This window comes from Chanos chanos, chromosome 8, assembly GCF_902362185.1.
Source record: "Chanos chanos chromosome 8, fChaCha1.1, whole genome shotgun sequence".
Classification (NCBI taxonomy): Eukaryota; Metazoa; Chordata; class Actinopteri; order Gonorynchiformes; family Chanidae; genus Chanos; species Chanos chanos.
This window is the reverse complement of record NC_044502.1, coordinates 888512-905000: the sequence shown is the minus strand read 5'-3', so window position 1 is coordinate 905000 and position 16489 is coordinate 888512. Positions and strand designations below refer to the sequence as shown.

The 16489-nt window shown below is 45.6% G+C and overlaps 3 protein-coding genes across 3 annotated transcripts; 2 read left to right on the top strand and 1 right to left on the bottom strand.

Annotated features, from left to right (window-relative positions):
• Positions 1–503: 503 nt before the first annotated feature.
• On the bottom strand, positions 504–1866 carry ost4 (oligosaccharyltransferase complex subunit 4 (non-catalytic)). The gene is made up of 3 exons (XM_030782673.1): positions 1765–1866; positions 812–947; positions 504–718 (listed from the first exon to the last, which is right to left on the bottom strand). The coding sequence occupies exon 2, from the start codon at positions 944–946 to the stop codon at positions 833–835; it is 114 nt and encodes a 37-aa protein (XP_030638533.1). The 5' UTR covers position 947; positions 1765–1866; the 3' UTR covers positions 504–718; positions 812–832.
• Positions 1867–2486: 620 nt separating this feature from the next.
• Positions 2487–12962, top strand: gen1 (GEN1 Holliday junction 5' flap endonuclease). Its single transcript, XM_030781696.1, has 14 exons — positions 2487–2647; positions 3011–3212; positions 4501–4677; positions 4890–5000; positions 5420–5493; positions 5925–6010; positions 6218–6368; positions 6550–6586; positions 6744–6824; positions 7379–7509; positions 7734–7795; positions 10252–10401; positions 11146–12821; positions 12894–12962. Exons 1-14 carry the CDS (start codon positions 2487–2489, stop codon positions 12960–12962), a joined length of 3168 nt encoding a protein of 1055 aa, XP_030637556.1.
• Positions 12963–15756: 2794 nt separating this feature from the next.
• On the top strand, positions 15757–16239 carry msgn1 (mesogenin 1). The gene has a single exon (XM_030781692.1). The coding sequence runs from the start codon at positions 15757–15759 to the stop codon at positions 16237–16239; it is 483 nt and encodes a 160-aa protein (XP_030637552.1).
• The last annotated feature ends 250 nt before the right edge of the window (positions 16240–16489 follow it).

The window sequence follows — 16489 nt, the reverse complement described above, 5'->3', positions numbered from 1 at the left end:
TTTTTATCTTTTTTTTATTCAGTCTAAGAACTCAAAACCACTGACCATTAACATTCCAGTCGTCCAAATTGTCTTTTTAAATGGTCCAGACGTGTCCAGTAAACATTCAGAGTCTTGGTTAACTTATGCAATGCAGTGTACAGTGTTTGTCTCATCAGTCAGAGTGACTGAAAACTGTTGTACTCTGTCTGTCCTTTTTGGTGGTTTGCTGCAGCTCTCTGATAAATATTTATATATTATAAACAATGTACATTTTCACACAAATATATCTCATTTATGTCTTAACCACACCTGATGTCTTTGATTGTCTTCTTGATGTCGTAAGTAGTTCACTGCTTGTTGCCTACACTGTTTCACTGATGGGATTGTATCCACAGCAGTGTTGAAGTTGAGTCTACACCAATTGTAACACTCTCACTGATCAAAGCTTCACTCGTGTCCTATCCGGGATTTCCAGCTGTCTACTGGCGAGCACCAAAATGACGACGAGACAAATGTTAAGAGTTGAACAATTTATTATTGCATCTCTCTTTCTTTTTTTAAACGAACACAGGCATAAGAACTAGTCAGCGAATGAAATAGTTTTACGTTTATTTACATTATATATCTGTTTTGGGCAGAAAAGGTCAAATTTACAGGCCGGCCTGTCCCCATCTTGGTCTCGTTCATCGGCGCGCATTCACACTCGTCTGCAAGGCCTGCTGTCCCCATTATCGGCCTGAAAACGCGGGTGGTGAGAAAAAGAATATTTTTATTTGCCAGCAACGTGGGTATATGAACATTGAAGAGTCTAGCAAAACCGCAGACCAACCGTTTGACTGGTCAGGAGATGTTAATCATGTTTTTTGGGGTTGTTGACAGCCACGTAGTGATACAGCACCACCAACAGGAAGAGCGAGACGCCGAGCATGTTCGCAAATATCGCCAGCTGAACATCGGTCACCATGCTACGGAATAAATAACAAACGAAACACATTTAAAAACATTACATTTACAATAGGAAGGACGAGTTCTGTAAATCTGTTCGTAATGCACCTGAGCGTGTTCAAGAACCATGTGCTCCCATTCTGAGTTGACTGTTTCTGTATGTTTGGCGACTTTGACATTTTAGCTACTTGTCACCAGCAAACTTCATCAAACTCAGCTTTGTAAAACCTGGCAGCTCTGATGTTTACAGTTCTGATGACTAAGCAACATGCAATTATGAAAACTGTTATCCGCAGTTTTGAAACGTTCTGAATTCTGTCAGAGTGTAACAGAGGCAGCCGAACTGCAGTCTTCGTTCACATCAAATGTATTGTGTTCGGCTGTGCTCGTATTACTGTATGCGGCAAGAACACTGTTCAACGACTGTAGCAGAATCAAAGCCAACAATAACTTACATTGTCAGCGTTGCAGCGGAAAAAAAAGAGTGAAAAACCTTTAAGTGCCAGACAGTTAACCCCCTAAGACTCCTCACAAAGCGATGTACGAACGAAATGCACGTTTTTATGACGAAGAAGATAATAAAGTAACTCTGACAAAGAATAATCCGCTTGACTATGTACCTCTACACAGCCTTCGGTCCTAATCTGAAATTCCCAGTACTTTAAAATTTTCATTTCATTCATCACGAACAGCCATTAAGCTAACATTAGCTAGCTACAGCACATCGATTTTGCTAACTATAAACAAAAATCTCTAGGGTTAAATATATAAGGTGTACACACTCTAAAAAAAAAAGCACGATAATCATAAAAATAAAGTTGGAATATCATATCTTACGTTAAATTTGATGCTGTTTTTCGTATTAGCAACGAGAATGCACACCTCCGTCTTCCTCCTTAGCGCGACTGTACACTGGGCCACGTCACTTAAATGGATGCTACGCAGAATCTGTTCGACGTTTCCTGAACCATCGTCGTATCACTGGGCTTTTACGTGATGATTTTATATTGAACTTGTATGTTATCAAATTTAGCATTTGTGGATACATAAAACGATGTTACACACCTAATAAAATCAAACATATAAAGTACAACAATTAATCAGAGAGAGAAAAAAAAATCTTTTATTTTCTTTTTTGACACATCCGCACCACTAGGCGGTGCAGCTGCGCAATCCGTGCAGACGATGACAATCTAAAAACAATGTAACGTTTCCTGTTTGCGAATGGGCGCCGTATTCAATTTGTGTTGAGATCTCTCACAGTTACAACTTGTAAGTAGCTTTCTTAAAAATCCCGAATCAGCTCACAAATAAAATACGTGATAAAAGAACTAGCTTTCAGACAATGTGTGTTGTTGTATTTCACCGAGATGATGCTAGTGATCTGTTTATCAGCAGATTATCACACAGCATTTAGTCAACAACATTTACAGTTGTTTTCGAGTATATTGCATAACATACACAGAGAGGAATCCGGTGTAACCACGAACGACTTCATTGTGTGCTGAAGTTAAGCACGTTTAGCTCTAGATTGTGTCGATCTTTTGCTGAAGAAAGAGATGGGCGTCCATGAGCTGTGGTCCATTTTGGGACCGGTGCGGGAGTCCGTGCCCCTGTACAGCCTCGCGGGAAAGACTCTGGCGGTTGACCTCAGTCTGTGGGTGTGCGAGGCCCAGCATGTCCAGGGGATGATGGGAAAAGTCACCAAGCCGCATCTCAGGTAACTGTACCGAGGGGTTTCCGGTATTTCAGTCTGCTGGAGGAGCCCAGCACCACTGCAGCTATAAAGCACTTTCTGGAAGATCAATGAGTAACAAACTAAAGCGTTTATGGCTAATTCTGTGTGTGGATGTTTAATTTTGTGTTACAACCAAAACCATGAGAAACTTCCTGCTGTGGAGATCTCCTTATAATCCCCTTCAGAGACCTGTGTGGAGCAGCATTGTGTGAGCATGTCTTACATGAAAACAGGGCAAAGAAAGTTTTGTGGGTTTGTTTCAGTGTTAACTGAAATTCACTCGTGACACAGCTGCCATTGTTTATGTTACAGGGAGCGTTTGTAAAATCCTCTTTCTTCTCACAGAAACCTGTTTTTTCGGGTGTCCTCTCTGACTCTGATGGGCGTGAGGCTGGTTTTTGTCATGGAAGGTGAAGCTCCCGAGATCAAAGCTGAGACCATTCAGAGGAGGGTGGCAGCCAGTTATGGAGGCGTCAAAGTCAGTGGATCTAAAGCAAGAGCCAATCAGAGTACAGGGAGGAGCCGCTTTAAGGCGGTGCTCCGGGAGGTACGGCTCTTCACTCTGCCTCATTCTACTTCATATATCTGTCACTCCGTCATTAACATCACGAGAAATAACCAGGCAGGAGTCTGACTGGTTCCCACTGACTGTCCCCTCTGACAAACAGGAGTCTGACTGGTTCCCATTGACTGTCCCCTCTGACAAACAGGAGTCAGACTGGTTCCCATTGACTGTCCCCTCTGACAAACAGGAGTCTGACTGGTTCCCATTGACTGTCCCCTTTGACAAACAGGAGTGTTACTGGTTCCCACTGACTGTCCCCTCTGACAAACAGGATTCTGACTGGTTCCCATTGACTGTCCCCTCTGACAAACAGGAGACAGACTGGTTCCCACTGACTGTCCCCTCTGACAAACAGGAGTCAGACTGGTTCCCATTGACTGTCCCCTCTGACAAACAGGAGTCAGACTGGTTCCCACTGACTGTCCCCTCTGACAAACAGGAGTCTGACTGGTTCCCATTGACTGTCCCCTCTGACAAACAGGAATCAGACTGGCTCCCACTGACTGTCCCCTCTGACAAACAGGAGTGTTACTGGTTCCCATTGACTGTCCCCTCTGACAAACAGGAGTCTGACTGGTTCCCATTGACTGTCCCCTCTGACAAACAGGAGTCTGACTGGTTCTCATCGACTGTCCCCTCTGACAAACAGGAATCAGACTGGTTCCCACTGACTGTCCCCTCTGACAAACAGGAGTCAGACTGGTTCTCATTGACTGTCCCCTCTGACAAACAGGAGTCAGACTGGTTCTCATTGACTGTCCCCTCTGACAAACAGGAGTCAGACTGGTTCTCATTGACTGTCCCCTCTGACAAACAGGAGTCAGACTGGTTCTCATTGACTGTCCCCTCTGACAAACAGGAGTCAGACTGGTTCCCATTGACTGTCCCCTCTGACAAACAGGAGTCTGACTGGTTCTCATTGACTGTCCCCTCTGACAAACAGGAGTCAGACTGGTTCCCACTGACTGTCCCCTCTGACAAACAGGAATCAGACTGGTTCCCATTGACTGTCCCCTCTGACAAACAGGAGTCAGACTGGTTCTCATTGACTGTCCCCTCTGACAAACAGGAGTCAGACTGGTTCTCATTGACTGTCCCCTCTGACAAACAGGAGTCAGACTGGTTCCCACCAACTGTCCCCTCTGACAACACAGAGTGATTCTTTTAAAAAAAAAAAAAGATCTATCTATCTGGCCTGTCTGTCTGTCTACCTTTTGCTTGGTGGTGTCATTCTCTCTCACACACATCCTCTCTCTCTCTCTCTGTGCAGTGTGCTGATATGCTGGACTGCCTGGGTGTGCCGTGGGTGACGGCTGCAGGGGAAGCAGAGGCGATGTGTGCGTTTCTGGACGCACACCGTTTCGTAGACGGCTGCATCACCAACGACGGAGACGCCTTTCTGTATGGTGCTCGCACTGTCTACCGAAACTTCAACATGACCACAAAGGTTACGACAGAAACAGTTTAGATCCCATGTTATTCCAGCATTCTGGAAAACTGTTTTAAAGTCAGTTCTCTTTAGCACTGTACTGCCTTAGGTCAGGGATCTGCGTGTTTTTGGAACGGATGTTATTTCACTAGAACATCTGTCTCCTCCCACTTAACACGGCAGTGAGTTTTGTGAGGGAAGTGAATGAATGTCCGTGATTGTGCCCTCAGGACCCCCAGGTGGACTGTTATAGGATGAGCAGGGTGGAGGCGGAGCTAACCCTGTGTCGGGAGACGCTAGTGGGTGTGGCCATTCTCCTCGGCTGTGACTACATGCCTAAGGTATGGGAGAATCATCAGCGGCAGGCAGATGGTCATAAATGTGATGATAATATTTATACAGTTTAATACTGCAGGCAGATGGTCATAAATGTGATGATAATATTTATACAGTATAATACTGCGGACAGATGGTCATAAATGTGATGATAATATTTATACAGTATAATACTGCGGACAGATGGTCATAAATGTGATGATAATATTTATACAGTATAATACTGCGGACAGATGGTCATAAATGTGATAATAATATTTATACAGTATAATACTGCAGACAGATGGTCATAAATGTGATGATAATATTTATACAGTATAATACTGCAGACAGATGGTCATAAATGTGATGATAATATTTATACAGTATAATACTGCAGACAGATGTTTGTCTGACAGACTGTTTGTTTGTTTGTTCTCTTCAGGGTGTTGCTGGCGTCGGGAAAGAGCAGACGCTGAAGTTAATACAGAGTTTAAAAGGACGATCACTGCTTCAGAAGTATGAAAATCAGACTGGCTCACGTATCAACATCTGACATAAACATTACTGTTACACTAACATGCTATATGTTTCACTATCATAAGTTACACTATTATAAGTCTGCTGTACTGATATGAGATTATTACACTGTCATAAGACTGTCATTCTGTCATAGGACTGTCATTCTGCCATAGGACTGTCATTCTGTCATGACCTTTCCAGCATGTGCGTTTTATTCTCTGTTGTGTGTGTGGGTTGTTGTGTGTGTGTGTGTGGGTTGTTGTGTGTGTGTGTGTGGGTTGTTGTGTGTCTGTGTGTGTGTGTATGGGTTGTTGTATATGTGTGTTTGTGTGTGGGTTGTTGCGTGTGTGTGTGTGTTGGTGTGTGTTTGTGTGTGGGTTGTTGTGTGTGTGTGTGTGTGTGTGTGTATGTGTGTTTAAAAATTAAAGGTTCAGTGAGTGGGAGAGTGCAGACAGTGGGTTACAGGCTGATGCTGTGAAGAAGGTGACACACTGTCGTGTGTGTCGACATCCAGGTGAGAACAGATGGACTTCTCTCCATTTCCCTCTTTTCATTGTCCTCAGAACTGAAGTAACCCCCCCCCCCCCCACCCCGCTCTCTCTCTCACTCTCTCTCTCACTCTCTCTCTCTCACTCTCTCTCTCTCTCTCTCTCTCTCTCTCACTCTCACTCTCTCTCTCTCTCTCTCACTCTCACTCTCTCTCTCTCTCTCTCTCTCTCAGGTTCTGCTAAGGCCCATGAGTGTGGTGGCTGTGTGTTCTGTGGTAGTACACGGTTCTGCCTGCCTCAGGACTACGATTCCCAGTGTCCCTGTGACTGGCACCGTGGGGAACAGCTACGCCAGGCCTGCACCGTCGAAGCCAACGTCAGGAAGTCAGATCACCTCACACCTACACTAACGACAGCTTCACTTCCCATTCAACACTTAACACTGGCCATTTCTCTCTCAGTGACCAACAAATGAAAAATAGATTTTTGTGATCCTAACTGCATTAAACAAATGATAAAATTATTTTGACGTACCTGACAATTATGATTTGGTGCCTCCTGACAGGAAAACGCTGGCCTGCAACCGATTCCCCTTTACTGAAGTGAGTGTTTGATGGTTTTTGTGTGTGTGTGTGTGTGTGTGTGTGTGCGTGCGTGTGTGTGGTTGCGTGTGTGCATGCATGTGTGTGCGTGTGTGTACGTGTGTGTTTTTGGGCTTAACGTAAACATGTAACACAATCAGTATTTTTCATATTTCAGATCATCCATGAATTTCTGGTAACAAAAGACAAACCTGTAGACACTAGAAGGAGGCGAAAACCAAACCTTCTCTTAATGCAGGTACACGAGCTCATTTCATCTCTGAGTTACAGTATTGTTCAAAGTTAGATTCACTGAGACATGTGTGAGACCTGTGAACTCCAGTGTAGGAATAAAAGATGAATGTCCTTGAGTGACCTTGACAGAGACCCGGCCTAAACCCAATGACACAAATTCAACATGGCTCCTCATCAAGGTGTACAGAGATTGAACATTTTAAGATCAAAATGCTTCCAGCAAATATGAGTTTAGCATCTCAGGTTTTTTTACTTGTAGATGGTAAACCGTGTTGGCGAGTGGTGTGTGTTTGTTTAAGGAGACACAGACTTTATACAGGCACTGTGTGTTTACCGGTACATTTATTAAACACGTCCAGTGAAACACAGGGAGTCTGTGCGTCCTGTCATACATGATGTTTATGTGTTGTCTGATTGTCATACATGATGTTAATGTGTTGTCTGATTGTCATACATGATGTTTATGTGTTGTCTGATTGTCATACATGATGTTTATGTGTTGTCTGACGGCTGACTGATTAAATCACCGCTTGTTCTCCAAACCTCTCCGTCCTACAGAACTTCGCCCTGAGTAAGATGGAGTGGCCAAAACACTACACGAGTGAAAAGGTTTTACCGCTGATCACATACACAGAGCAGATAAACAGGAAAGACGCCAGAGAGACCTCCTCACAAATACAACCAATTCGGTGTGTGTGTGTGAGCTTTTGTACATGTGCGTTTGTGTATGTGCGTGTCTGTCTGTGAGTGTGTGTGTCTGCCTGTTTGTGTGTGTGTGTGTGTGTGTGTGTGTGCATGTTTGTGTCTGTCTTTCTTTGTGAGTGTTTGTGTGTGCGCGTCTGAATCTGGAGTCTATTGAAATTAAGCAGGTGATAAATTGCTGAACACTGAACACTGTTCTGTCTGAGTGCAGGATCCATAAGCCCCGTGTGAGGAATGGAATTGCCTCGTTTGAGGTTGTCTGGAAGAAACCAGGTAAGAACAAGTTTGATTCACTAGACACTACATGACACACACACGCTGCACAGAGACCTTAGAGACGCTACATGACACACACACACGCTGCACAGAGACATTAGAGACACAACATGACACACACACGCTGCACAGAGACATTAGAGACACTACATGACACACACACGCTGCACAGAGACCTTAGAGATACAACATGACACACACACACACGCTGCACAGAGACATTAGAGACACAACATGACACACACACACACACACGCTGCACAGAGACATTAGAGACACAACATGACACACACACACACACGCTGCACAAAGACATTAGAGACACAACATGACACACACACACACACACACGCTGCACAGAGACATTAGAGACACTACATGACACACACACACACACGCTGCACAGAGACCTTAGAGACACTACATGACACACACACGCTGCACAGAGACCTTAGAGACACTACATGACACACACACACACACACGCTGCACAGAGACATTAGAGACACTACATGACACACACACGCTGCACAGAGACCTTAGAGACACAACATGACACACACACACACACGCTGCACAGAGACATTAGAGACACAACATGACACACACACGCTGCACAGAAACATTAGAGACACTACATGACACACACACGCTGCACAGAGACATTAGAGACACAACATGACACACACACACACACGCTGCACAGAGACATTAGAGACACTACATGACACACACACGCACACGCTGCACAGAGACATTAGAGACACAACATGACACACACACACACACACGCTGCACAGAGACATTAGAGACACTACATGACACACACACACACACGCTGCACAGAGACATTAGAGATACAACATGACACACACACGCTGCACAGAGACATTAGAGACACTACATGACACACACACGCACACGCTGCACAGAGACATTAGAGACACTACATGACACACACACACACACGCTGCACAGAGACATTAGAGACACTACATGACACACACACACACACGCTGCACAGAGACATTAGAGACACAACATGACACACACACACACACACACGCTGCACAGAGACATTAGAGACACAACATGACACACACACGCTGCACAGAGACATTAGAGACACTACATGACGCACACACACTGCACATAGATGTTAGAGCTGAGATCAGTGCTGAGTGCGGCTTAAGTTCAGATGAATCTGTCATAAGCAGACCAGTGCTGTAATCTGTAGGATTTTTTTTTTCATAATCTGTGTGTACCTGACTGATTAGGTCGTCTGGTCTCGTTAGAGTCTCTGTGTGAAGTCAGGTGAGCGGAGTCGGGTCTAGATCGGGTTCCTGAGGTGCTGGTGCTGACACATCAGCCGGAGGCGCTAAAACCATCAACCCCCCCAACCACCCCCCCCCCCAGACCTCTAGACTGAGCCTGATCCAATGATCCAATACGCATTGACACTGTGACTCTCTGTCAGCCCTGCACTGCACCCATCCTTGTTCTGATGGACATCCACCGACCCCCAAAATAAGCCCATCATTTTCCTCATTCTTTTAGCTGTTTCATTCGCAAAAATAGCAACCGCTCAGACAGTGTGTTTCACTGACGCTGTTATCATTAAATCCCTTGAGTGATGGATGGACTGACCCCTGAGAGGAAAGAAAAGGCTCTCTCTGTAACGGTACTCAGTTTAAATGTGCGAAGGTTTAAGTGCCAGTCAGATGCTGCTCCCTCCATGACTGTGATGGGTATGGAGAGTGACTGTGAGTGACTGAGACTAAAGCCTCTTGTGTGTTTAGCCCACGCGGGGACGCCTGTGAGATTCGGAGGGACAACCTGCTTTAGATTTTGGGTCTTTGGTTTTTATAGAGTTCAGAGCACATGGGACTGTAGACACCAGCTCAGACTTACGTTTTTTAAACTCAGGGTTTTCTTTTTTAACTGTAGGGGTTTCTGATGTAAATTCAGGTCAGAGGTCAGATCAGATGGAAGAGCATCCAGTGAGTGTGTATAAAAGACTGAGTCGACATCACAGAGATGGCTGGCTCTCATTGGCCAAACAGTCTACTGTACTCTCACTAGTCTCATTAGACTAACCTCCTGTTGTCTCTGTAATCTTCTCTCTGTGTTCTGACACGTTTCCATCATGGCCACACGCTTCTCTTTACCGAGTTCACACGACACTCCTCTCTGGTCACGAGAAACATTAGAGAGAAGAGTTTACCCTCCTGAAGTCTGTTTGGACATTTGATTTATGACAGCACAAGCGGAGCGTGCACATGTTTTAACCCTTTCATTTTTAATCTTTAAAAATGATACATGAGAATCTCATCAGTCTCTACAGTCTCCTGTATCTGGTGTGAAAACGTTGTTGTATGCTGATGACAAACTGAGTTTTGTCTTCAGTGTAAAGAGGAAATACATGACGGTTAAACCGTGTGTCTGTTTTCCAGATCACTACGTGTTTCCTGAGGACACGGCGCTGGACGGTGAGGACGGTGTGAGGACTGTGGAGGAGGAGGCGCTGTTCTGTCTGGCGTATCCAGACGTCGTGGAGCAGTTCCACAGACAGCGAGAGGAAACGGAAAAGAGCAAAAATAAAAGTACACATTCCACTGTCTCTCCCTTTCCACAGCCCTCACACAGACACGACGGACCTCCACCATCCCACAAACCCTCTGACTGTTTCTCCTGCCACAAACCCCAGCATCTCAGCTTATTTCTCCTGCCTGACAAACACAGTACAGTGTTATGTAATTACTAATATAATAGGTACATGTTGTTGTTGTAACTTTGGTGCTGTTGAGAGCAGTACACTGAGGTGACGGAGGAACACTGCAGTAAGTGTAAACTGTATCCTATAAACTCCTCTAAGCCACACCAGGTGTGGAAACAAACCCGAAAAAAGAGTTAAAACCGGTGAGTCCCAGAGTGACTACACGCCTTCTGATTGGCTGTTTGCCATCAAAGGCTCCTGCAGCAGTCTTAGCTCTGAGGCCCTTTCTGGAAGCCTTTGAAAGTGAGAGAGGCTGATTTTGACAGCTCACATGCTTTGATAAAACAGGAAGTGTCACGTGAGCAGAGTGTGGGTGTCCGCTGAGCTCCAGCACTTCACGGCTTCACCCGCATCACCTCTCAACAGGTTACCAACGCTCAGACCGGGAATCACTGACTGAAACATTGTCATTTAAAAAAATGTTTCTGGTTCCGGCTCTGAAAAGGGTGGGGATTTGGGGTTATCGAAGGAGTGTTTTATGTTGTGTTATGTGAAGACAGTATTAAAAGGGTGAGGTTTGAGATTATTTTATTATGTATTTATTAAAAGCAAACTTTGTGTCTGTGCACAGAGAAGAGACCACACACCAGGAAGGAGAAACCAGGTGACGTGTGTGATACCGTCTCAGATCTGCTTGAGCGGATGACCATTCAGCCCCGCCCTGCTACAGACACCGCCGCGTCCTCCACGGCCGTCTCCTCAGTGTCCTCCACGGCCGTCTCCTCAGTGTCCTCCACAACTGTCTCCTCAGCATCCTCCACGACCGTCTCCTCAGCGTCCTCCACGACCGTCTCCTCAGCGTCCTCCACGACCGTCTCCTCAGTGTCCTCCAGGGCCGTCTCCTCAGTGTCCTCCATGGCTGTCTCCTCAGTGTCCTCCACGGCTGTGTCCTCAGTGTCCTCCACGGCCGTGTCCTCAGTGTCCTCCACAACTGTCTCCTCAGCGTCCTCCTCGGCCGTGTCCTCAGTGTCCTCCACGACTGTCTCCTCAGTGTCCTCCACAGCTGTGTCCTCAGTGTCCTCCATGACTGTCTCTTCTCGACACACTGTGCACGCTGCCACAAAGGCTTTTGTCTCAGTCACGGAAAACCTCTTAGATTCTCCTAAAAGTGATTTCCCTTCATCTGCAGTTCTGTTGGGTTCGGACTCTTGTCTCATGGCCCGTGACAGTGTGCTGGATTCTGCCTCGTCACCGTGCACATCTGCACTGAAACCGCAGAACCAGACCAACCCGTCTGTGTCCACACTGATAGACCAGTTACATCTGAGCAATATTGACTGGGAAAGCTCATCTTTTACCTCCTCCCCACAGGTGGGAGTACTGTCCAAGAAGGCTGATTCCAGATCAGTGAAGAGAGCAGAAGAGAAAAATGTGAGCTCTGGTCCTTCAGATGATCTGAGATCAGTTTCTGGCAGGGCAGAAAAGCTGCAGACAGCAGAGAGTGTCTTAGAGTGCCCACTGTGGGAGAGAATCTCCATTCGACACGCAGTTAAATCTACTGGTCATTTTGAGCCTTGTGCTGATGATGTCACAAAGCTCAGTGACCAATTAAAACTGCCGAGGGCAGCCCAGTGCGCTGACACTAGTCCACTGGTGACTGTCTGTGCTAAAGCTGAAGGTCACAGCAGCAGTTCACAGGCAGAGTCTCAGGATCTGGTCCGTAAAGCTCCTGTCTGTGGTCAGGATCTGGTCCATAAAGCTCCTGTCTGTGGTCAGGATCTGGTCCATAAAGCTCCTGTCTGTGGTCGGGATCAGACGGACAGTGGCACTGCTCTCAGAGTGCCGCTGTCTGTCACTGAGACACGCTCAGATGTTTCAGCCGCACCGAAGGCTAAGGAGAACAACCCTGGACAGCCCAAATACACATCTGTAAAAACCAAAAACAACCCTGGACAGCCCAAACACACATCTGTAAAACAACCCAAAATCATCCCTCTCTCGTCTAACATGGCCCAAAGGGTCAACGCTGATGTAGTTCAGAGAAAATCATCTGAGAGTTGGAGTCTGACAGCAGAGCGAATGGTGAAGCTGAGTGTGTGTGTAAGCGTGGCATGTTCCAGTGAGGACAGTGATGTGGAGCAGCCTCTGAGGCCTGTGAGGAGGAAGACCAAGCCCAAACTGAAGTGTCAATCAAAACCAGCCTCTCCTGGCCAAGCGTCAGTCAGCCGGCGCCAGGCTGTGTGCGCTGAGAGTAAACACAGTGTTACGGAAACAACGCCACCCCCAGAGCCGCAAGTCAAAACGCAGGTTAGAGAGCGAAAAGGTGACCTGGTCCCACACCTGGTGTCCCCTGTGTGTGTGATGAAGGAGAGCAGTGATGAGTCAGATGTGTGTGAGAGCAGTCCCCTGCCCCTCGCACAGAGAGTCAGACTCCGAACAGTCCAGTGACTCAGACTCCGGACAGTACAGAGACTCAGACTCCAGACAGTACAATGACTCAGACTCCGGACAGTACAGTGACTCAGACTCCGGACAGTACAGTGACTCAGACTCCGGACAGTACAGTGACTCAGACTCCGGACAGTACAATGACTCAGACTCCGGACAGTACAGTGACTCAGACTCCGGACAGTACAGTGACTCAGACTCCGGACAGTACAGAGACTCAGACTCCGACTCTGGACAGTACAGAGAGTCAGACTCCGACTCTGGACAGTACAGAGAGTCAGACTCCGGACAGTACAGTGACAGACACAGGGCACCAGTTATTAATGCACCAGTTATCAATGTGTCTATTAATGAGTCTGAGTGTGATTTTCATGTCTGTACATTTCTCTAAGTTATGTCATGTCAGTATTTAGGTAAAGCAGAGTGTTGTCTTAAAATCCTCTCAGACTCCGACTCTGGACAGTACAGAGAGTCAGACTCCGGACAGTACAGTGACTCAGACTCCGGACAGTACAGTGACTCAGACTCCAGACAGTACAGTGACTCAGACTCCGGACAGTACAGAGACTCAGACTCCGGACAGTACAGTGACTCAGACTCCGGACAGTGCAGTGACTCAGACTCCGGACAGCACAGAGACTCAGACTCCGGACAGTACAGAGACTCAGACTCCAGACAGTACAGTGACTCAGACTCCGGACAGTACAGTGACTCAGACTCCGGACAGTGCAGTGACTCAGACTCCGGACAGTACAGTGACTCAGACTCCAGACAGTACAGTGACTCAGACTCCGGACAGTACAGAGACTCCGACTCTGGACAGCACAGTGACTCAGACTCCGAACAGTACAGTGACTCAGACTCCGGACAGCACAGAGACTCAGACTCCGGACAGTACAGAGACTCAGACTCCGGACAGTACAGTGACTCAGACTCCGGACAGTACAGTGACAGACACAGGGCACCAGTTATTAATGCACCAGTTATTAATGTGTCTATTAATGAGTCTGAGTGTGATTTTCATGTCTGTACATTTCTCTAAGTTATGTCATGTCAGTATTTAGGTAAAGCAGAGTGTTGTCTTAAAATCCTCTTATGTAGATTTTCCACATACCTGGCTATCCGTGAAAGCTGGGGTCAAACTGATCAGAGAACAGTTTCCGTATATGAAACATAGGAAACATAATCCCTTCAGTGCGTCACCAATAAAACCTACTAGTTTTACTGGTGAACAAGACATACTAGTTTGGTGTTTTATTGTTTATCTAGCTCTTTGCATTAGTCTTTATATTTTGTTCGAATATAATGGGTTAAGTTTGTGCGAAAAATCTGTTGGAACTCGGTGACCTATTGTCCCCGTACCTCTACCATGGAAACGCATAAACGCGTGTACAATCGATTTGAGACCACAAATCAAGATTAAGAATTTTAAAATAAATACAAATACAGTGTTTTTAAAATGGAAATAACATGTGCATGTTTTTTTTTTTGTTTTTTTTTTAATGAGCTTGTGTGTTGTTTTTCTTCGGGGAGAGTTCAGGACGGGTGCAGAAGCCTGTGTAAGTAACAGCATAATGACATAAAGGTTTAAATGTGTTGCTTCCTTTTTGTGATGAGAGCGCAAAAAATTTCACCATTACTCAGTGGCCTGTATAGCCCAGTTTATGGCACTGGCTATGCTGGTGTTCCTTGATCATAAGTGACGCGTCGCGCACCTTGGCAGACATGAAAGGCTTTGACGCTCTGAGCCTGGTGGAGAGTTTGACAGCTGCGTCGGCTGCGACACGTCCTCTGTGGGTCAGTGCTACCAACTGCGTTTTAAAGATGGTCTCGACTTAAACTCCGTCAAATATAACTCCAGAGGACGATCGGAGACAATATATATAAATATATATATATATATATAGTGATCAAAATCATTACTATTACTATTAATCTATCTATCTATCTATCCATCCAGCTATCCATCCATCTGTCTATCTAGCTATTTATTTATTTACTTATTTAATATCATTTGTAAGGGACCATGTACAACATTAAACATAAATGTTACCGTTTGATACATTGTACCAGAGTTAGCCTAAGGCTAATTTTCATCTGCAGTCCCCTGGCAGGTCAGAATTAAAACTTCCACTCAGTAACAGAAGAACATTAAGCAAACGAGACAAGCAAAACAGAGCACAAAATACAAATACAAATGATATATCACACACACACACACCTTGTCAGGACCATGAGTATGTTAAACAACTCATCATTTCTTGTACATCGCTAGCATATCTGAGGGAGTTCACGATGTAGGGTTTGGCGAGTAAGATCGGAAGTGTTTATTAATCTGAGGAGGTTGCCGAAGAAAAAAGCTTAGTAGTTATACTCAACTGGCCGCTGTTCAGATATTCAGTGTCTGAAACCTTTGGTTTTAATTTAAGGCGTCACTCACTTTAGATATACAGCCAACATTACGAATCCAGTGAACCATGTCTCGTTCACTGCTTCTGCAGAAATCACATCAAACTGACAATTGTTGTCATACCGACTTAAAGAGCCATTTCGCACAAAAGGGAATCTAATTATTTTTCTTTCTGTCACACATTTCCCCACCTATTTAGCCTAATTCACACCTCTGTGTCAACGAACGTTGTCTTGTGAGGTCGCATTTTGTCACAAAGTTTTCTTTGAACTCTGTCCGTGGACGTCAGCTCATAAAGCGAACTCTAAAACGGTATAAAGTGCGCGCGCTTCGCCCAGGCCACATGAATTCGCTCTTTGGCTGTAAGGACGGCAGATATCCTGTATGGACAACTTGGCCAAGAACTTTGCTCAAATGGATGGAGATGTTGACGTTATGACTGCAAAACTTTTGTCTTACTCGGAGTGGAAGGGAGAGGAGAAGCCGTTTGGAAACAGCCAAGAATCGTCTCCGTGCCACTCGTCCTCGTCGGAGTCACAGTTTGATTCCGCTTGCTCTTCGCCTAAAACGCAAGTCAGCACCAAATGCCACTCGTTTCCGAATTTCCCCTTCGCATTACCAGGGCACAGTGCGACTCCGCCAGTCCGCGAGAAGGCCTCCAAACCTAAGATGTCGACCAAGAGACGCATCAAGGCCAGCGAAAGGGAGAAGATGCGCATGAGGAGTTTGGCTGAAGCTTTGCACCAGCTTCGCGATTACCTTCCTCCGGACTATAGCCAAAGAGGTCAACCGCTCACCAAAATACAGACCCTCAAGTACACCATTGAGTACATCAAAGAACTTTCTGATATTCTTAAACACGCGTAACGCCACGCACAACTTCAAATGTACTTGAGCTGGACGTTTTAAGAGACAGTGAAAATGTACTAGTTTTCCCATTGGTCGTATAAACAGCACCTGAGGTGTTCATATTTTGTGTAACTTTATATATATATATATATGGCTCGAATTACAATGTGTTCTTTGTAGATATTTTACGCAGGCACGGCATGTTTGTATGCCCGCCATCTGGAGTGTTGTGTTAAATTTATATATTGTCTCGCGCACTGATTAGTAT

Excerpts from the sequence above, each read along its gene's own strand:
- ost4 (XM_030782673.1), bottom strand. The coding sequence starts at position 946 with ATGGTGACCGATGTTCAGCTGGCGATATTTGCGAACATGCTCGGCGTC.
- gen1 (XM_030781696.1), top strand. The coding sequence starts at position 2,487 with ATGGGCGTCCATGAGCTGTGGTCCATTTTGGGACCGGTGCGGGAGTCC. Across the intron at positions 2,648-3,010 it reads GTCACCAAGCCGCATCTCAG|AAACCTGTTTTTTCGGGTGT; the intron begins GTAACTGTACCG and ends TTCTTCTCACAG. Across the intron at positions 4,678-4,889 it reads ACTTCAACATGACCACAAAG|GACCCCCAGGTGGACTGTTA; the intron begins GTTACGACAGAA and ends TTGTGCCCTCAG.
- msgn1 (XM_030781692.1), top strand. The coding sequence starts at position 15,757 with ATGGACAACTTGGCCAAGAACTTTGCTCAAATGGATGGAGATGTTGAC.